The 6,281-nt window shown below is 37.9% G+C and overlaps 1 protein-coding gene across 2 annotated transcripts in view; it reads left to right on the plus strand.

Annotated features, from left to right (window-relative positions):
• The window catches only part of exoc6b (exocyst complex component 6B), a 63,411-nt gene that overhangs the window by 29,025 nt on the left and 28,105 nt on the right, over positions 1–6,281 (plus strand). For both annotated transcript variants that reach the window (XM_014010594.1, XM_014010595.1), the window contains exons 17-18: positions 1,733–1,867; positions 2,003–2,191. In XM_014010594.1, the coding sequence (XP_013866048.1) occupies positions 1,733–1,867; positions 2,003–2,191 (324 nt within the window). The remainder of the gene's footprint in view (positions 1–1,732; positions 1,868–2,002; positions 2,192–6,281) is intronic.

Consider the following 6,281-nt stretch of genomic DNA (forward strand, 5'->3'; position numbering starts at 1 on the left):
TCTCTAAATGGCTCACATGCATTTGACAAATATAAGATAAATATGGATTTCTTGAAAATGCATGCCAACACTTTTTTCCCTGATGCCTGGAAGTTTGCTCAGATTACTCCCATTTTTAAATCTGGTGATCCAACAGAAGTTTCAAACTATCGGCCAATTTCTGTTCTTCCTATTTTTTCTAAGTTACTTGAAAAAACATTATTTTATCAACTACTTCAGCATCTAGAAGCTAATAATATGCTAAGCAATAGCCAACATGGTTTCCGCACGTCAAGGTCAACCATGTCTGCATTAATTTTATTCACTGAACAAATACGTGCTGCTTTGAACAAAGGTCAAGTAACTGTTGCTGTATATATTGATTTTCGTAAAGCGTTTGACACAGTTGATCATTATACTCTCTTACAAAAGTTGATTTATTTTGAACTTTCATCATCTGCAAAACAAATGTTTTCCTCTTATTTGACTGATAGGTGTCAGTTTGTGAAACATGGAAGCTCTGTGTCCGGGTCTGTGCCCTGTTCCGTGGGAGTTCCGCAGGGTAGCATACTGGGCCCATTGCTTTTCCTATTACACATAAATGACCTTCCAAAAATATTGAAGTATTCAAATATTTTAATGTATGCTGATGATACTGTTCTTTTTTGTCTGATTTCAATATTGAATCTATTAATAGTCGGTTACAAATAGATCTTCAGACATTTCATGGTTGGCTTTAAGATAATCTTTTGTCAATTAATGTTTAAAAAACTGTGTGCATATATTTTTCCTCACCCAGGAGACATTTCAACTCATCAAATCAACTCACTTTTTTAAACAAACCCCTTGATATTGTCACTACCTACAAATATCTTGGAATTACTTTGGATTCTCATTTGACTTATCGTGATCATGTACAAGTCTTAACCACTAAGTTGAAACAGAAATTAGACGTTTATTCAAAAATTAGATCCAATCTGACATCTTCTGTTTCAAATATCTATCTTCATGCCATTATACTCTCAACCATGTCGTACTGTTTACCTGTTTGGTCTCTTACAACAAATGAAATCTTAGAACTCATAGTTAGGCTCTACAACAGGGCCTACAAAATTCATAAAAAACTTCCTGGTTGGACTCATCACTGTACAGTTCTTTCATTGTCTGATGCCTTGACTTTTCAGAATTATGTTTTGTATAGAGGTATTAATTTATATTTTCAGATCTTCCAAGGTGCCAATTATGGAACTCTCTGTGCATTGCTGCCCAAATCAAATTCTGGAAGTGGTCATTCCACTAGATCTGTTACAAAAGGACAACTGATATTACCAACTTTTAAAAACTGTTACGGCCAGAGGTCTTTCTTCTATGTTTATACTAAAACATGGAATGACATTCCTCAAAACATAAAGTCCATTTCAAAACTACAGCCCTTTAAGAAGAATCTTGTCTGCCATCTGCTGGACACTTTTTGTTGTGCTCATATTTAGACGTCCTATTTTGCAAATGCTGCCTTCCTGAAATTTGGTATGCTTGTTTGTCTTTGTGTCTATGGTGTATAATGATGTGATTGTGATGCTGTAATTCTGAGTGTTTTGTGTGCTGCAGAACAGGAACCTGCTGTAAAACAGCAATTATGCTGAGTCAGGCTTGATTTTTAGTAATCTTTTCCTGTTGAATCAATAAATCAAATCAAATCAAACAAATTTAAAGCCCAAACTAAAATGTCTGTTTTCTTTTCCTGTGTTCGCAGTTGGTGCAGGTGATCATTAACACCACTCACCTGGAGCAGTGCTGTCACTTCCTAGAAGAGTTTATCTCCAACATCACCAATGTTCCTCCTGACACAGCAAATGCTACCAAACTGTACGGAACCTCCACTTTTAAGGTGAGCGCACTTGTCTTTTTCATTTCCAAAACAAATATTTTGTTGTTGTTGTATTTCATGAATGTCAGAACATAAAAGAGCTTTTTTATTTAGTAATATGTTCTGAATTATCTGAATTTTCCTGTCTTCTCACAGGATGCTCGTCATGCTGCAGAGGCAGAGATCTACACCAGCCTGAACACCAAAATCGACCAGTTCCTGCAGCTGGCTGATTACGACTGGATGTCAGCGGCACAGGACAGCAAGAACCTGATGACCAGCGACTTCCTGCTGGACCTGATCGCCTTTCTGAGGAGCACCTTCAGCGTCTTCACCAACCTGCCTGTTAGTATGAACACTGACACGAGAAGCAACATTATAAACGACGTAAAATCCAACAAATGGAGGCTCAGCTTTTTAACTTGAGGCTCTGCTGCAGCAGGTTCTGTTTAAGATTCTTATAGGAAATTCTGAAATAATTAATAGGATTAAATTATTTTCCCGTCTGCGCTGTGAAACCAGCTCTACGAGCTGTGACCGATCAGAAGGTTCATACAGTCGGGGCTTTAGTGTCGATAGCCTGATCCTGTGTTTAATCCGGTTCTGCTGACCCGGCCGGTTCACCCTTTAATGAGCTTAGCGTTAACGACCTAACCCGTAACAAGCCCACACTAACGAGCTAAAGCTGATTGTCCTGCCCTGTGAGGCGTCATGCTGACATGATGAGGCGCTTTTCGCTACAGGATTTCCTCAAGGGAAACCGAGCCCCACTAAGAAATTTCATTTTGTCCCGTTTTTCTAACAGGTGAGGGAGGTGGAATAAACTTTTTGTTCTGTGAGACATAAAAACATCTATTTACTTAAAAAATTTCTGTTTATTACATGTTTCACTTCAGCACGTTATCATTTTGTTACTGACACAATGCAATGTGGGGATGATGATGATGATGATGATGATGGTTACAGTTGAGAGTAAAGCTGAAAGAGTCGATGCTAAAATACCAGTATACATACATATAACTGATATAAATGTGGTGTTGGATCCTGAGCTAATATTAGCTCAGGATCCAACACCATTTCACCACATATCTATGAATTAGCTCAGAAGCTAAGAAGCTAAAGCTGAAGTTCTTCCATGAAGCAGCTCTGTTGTCCTTCATCATTTTCAGCATCATTTCTACGTTTTCTCCTCTCGGTCAGTAAATAAAATTAACCTGCATTAGGGCTGGATATCGATTCAGATTTCTCAAATTGATTCGATTCACAGGGGCCCGATTCGATTCACAAAGATTCACAATTCAGTTAGATTTATTTTTAAATGAGTTAAGGATATCAAACAGTAACACATTTATTTTGATATAGAAAACATTCTCAAAGGAAATAATTCTGCATTTGGAAACTAATTCTAACTTGGTGCATTGGTAAAATTGTAAACATTAAGGGCAAACTTGTAAATTGGATTTTAATCTTGAAACAAAACTGTCTCAAGTTTCAAAGGGTTTAAACTAAAAAGGAATTGCAAGAGAAAGTGTTGTTGGATACTTTAGTTTTTTAAGAAAATAAGAATAATTTTCTTGAGGTGGGGTAATATAAGTGTTTACTTCTGCCCACTCTTTATAGTGTATGAAAACTGTATATTTGTAATGTTTCTGTTAGCTTCTGTTCAATAAAACTTATTAAGAATAAAGAAAAAATAAGTACTTCAGCTAAAACTTTCCATCACTGTGAATTACATTAAGATGTTTCTAAAATTTACAAATAACATTGGTAACAAAACTAAACGATTTTGTTAGATTGTCATCTTTAACACATTTATACAGGAGGAGAACAGTTTCAGATGTTTACATAACGTAGTTTTGGTTCGAGCCGCTCGAAGCTTCGTTTCCCGCTGCCGCGTCCGAGCGCAAATCTTTGCAAACCGAAGTTGTCCTGGTCTCTGTTATGTTGAAGTTCAGCTGAGAATATGCTGTAATGTTGGTGATTCCTTTGTTTCTTTTGTTTCCTCCAGTCAACTTGTTGTCGGGAGCTAACGTTAGCACTGACCGTCAACTGGGTGTAAACTCCACGGCAAGCCAGGAGAGACACACAACATGGAAACGCGCAGCCTCATCACACACAACACCCATGGGGAAAAATCGATCTCATGACTTATTAATAAATTTTCCCAACTTTGAACAATCGATCACTCCAGACCGATTAAATCTTTTTTTAACCCAGCCCTAACCTGCATCATTTACCCAGAATGCTTTGTGACATAAATAACAAGGCGAGATCCGTATGATTTTATATATATATTAATTTATAAAAACTGAACACTACTTTAGTCTCTTTTTTTATAGCTGATGTTAATGTTTAATAAATAATGTCTTGTTACATCTAGTCAAGATCCCTTTATTTTAACAATTAGCTCATTTTCTCCTGCAATTCCTGGCAGCTTGATGAAACCTGCAGTTCAGCTTTTTTTCTGCTTTATTTAGTCGAATAAAATCTGATTCATGTATCCTGTTGAAACCAAACACCCACACACAGAGAGTTTAAGGAGATTACTCCCCCAGATTTGGACGAGGCGGGTCACAAGGCCACGAGGCCACACACACACACGTTCTGTGGATGAACCGAGCACTTCTTAAGCAGCTTTTCCTCCAAAACCCCACGAGCCCCGGACACGACCCCATCACACACGCTTCGACGCCGTTTTCAACACGGCGTGAGGCCTTTTTAAGTAGATCAGACGCGATGGCCCTAAAATGCCGGGTGGTGTGACCCATTTCAGTATAGATGAAGTGTGTATTACTGAAGAGAGGATGGCAGAAACAGGCTGTTGGAGAATTTTGAGAATGTTTTTAGAAACTTCTGACCTGAGAACACTTGGCTGCTGCTTCTCTTGTGTGTTGATGATCTCCCCAAGGCTTTATTTTGTTCATAGTATCAGAAAGAGTTGATGTAGCTTCATCTCAAGTGTGCAACACTTTAAAGCTGGAAAAAGCTGATTGAGGAGGTTTATTGTTTTTAATCTTTTCATTTCTCCCTTTAATATCACACAAGTTCAGGTGGTTTGGCCTGAGGTTAATGTCTCGGTTTGTGTTTCTTACCGTAGGGAATGCCCGTAGAGCACGCTACCTTACCGGTGAGTATCAGAAGTGCAGTGGTGTTTACTGACCCGTTTAACCCTTTAGTTCTCAACCTAAACACTCACAAGTTCATCAAGAAGCATGTTAGATGAAATGAGTGAAGCATGTTTGCTTAAAGGTTTTCACATAACCTACCGGTAATTAGAGTTGTAAGAAAATATTGATACAACAAAATATTGACATTTCATTTCCCGATATCGAATCAATATTTAAAGCACTGTATTGATTTTTAAGTGAGGCTTAAACAGTCATGCCAGCAGTTCATTGTTGTTGTAATTTATCCTCCAACCACTAGTTGGCAGCAGTCAGCTCACCATTTGGTTCTGCACTCCCTAAACAGCCAGAGAGTTTAATGCTAGCTGAAACATTAGTGTTGTGAGTAATCTTATAAAAAATACTCTTTTTTTATTTTTCTTTGGAGGAAAAAAATGGCAATATATCGCAATATTGCCTTGGTTACGCAAGTTAACATCTTCGCAATGGTCACTTCGTAGGTCCTACAATGTAGGAGGCAAATTAAATCGTGTTAGTTTAGTTTCTTACCCAAAGACACTTCAACACTTGACTATATATTGATGGAATCAGGCTTTTGGTAGGATTTTCAAAGAGAGCTTCAACACTTTAAGTGCACATCCCCCTAATGAAGTTAAAAAGTTTATGGACGAGGAGCGAAATGTGGTAAGCTATACAATCTCTTCCCACATCTTCTATCCAAACACAGCACAATTTATTCTTTGCTTCTTTTTCTGGCTTCATAAAATTGTGGTCCATGCTCGGTGCACGCTCGCTCCTGGATCAAAATTTTACCAGGATTTCAGGCCTGCCCCCACCCTAATTTTGATTGGTTAGGAGGCCTTTCTAGTGTGCTTGAGAGCAAAAGCTGCATCTCATCCAGAGAAATGGAGTTTAGAGTTAGCCTGTAGTAGTATTTAGTCTGTTAAATCTCAATTGATTTGATTTGATTTGATTTATTTATTTAACAGGAAAAGATGATTAAAAATCAAGCCTGACTCAGCATAATTGCTKTTTTACAGCAGGTTCCTGTTCTGCAGCACATAAAACACTCAGAATTACAGCACCACAATCACATCATTATTATTACACCATAGACACAAAGACAAACAAGCATAACAAATTTCAAAAAGGCAGCATTTACAAAATCGGACGTCTAAATATGAGCACAACAAAAAGTGTCCAGCAGATGGCAGACAAGATTCTTCTTAAAGGGCTGTAGTTTTGAAATGGACTTTATGTTCTATTTCGTGTAAGCTCCGCCCTCTAAGGCTATCGCAGATGGGTACCCC

This window comes from Austrofundulus limnaeus, unplaced genomic scaffold (assembly GCF_001266775.1).
Source record: "Austrofundulus limnaeus strain Quisiro unplaced genomic scaffold, Austrofundulus_limnaeus-1.0 Scaffold70, whole genome shotgun sequence".
NCBI classification, from domain to species: Eukaryota; Metazoa; Chordata; class Actinopteri; order Cyprinodontiformes; family Rivulidae; genus Austrofundulus; species Austrofundulus limnaeus.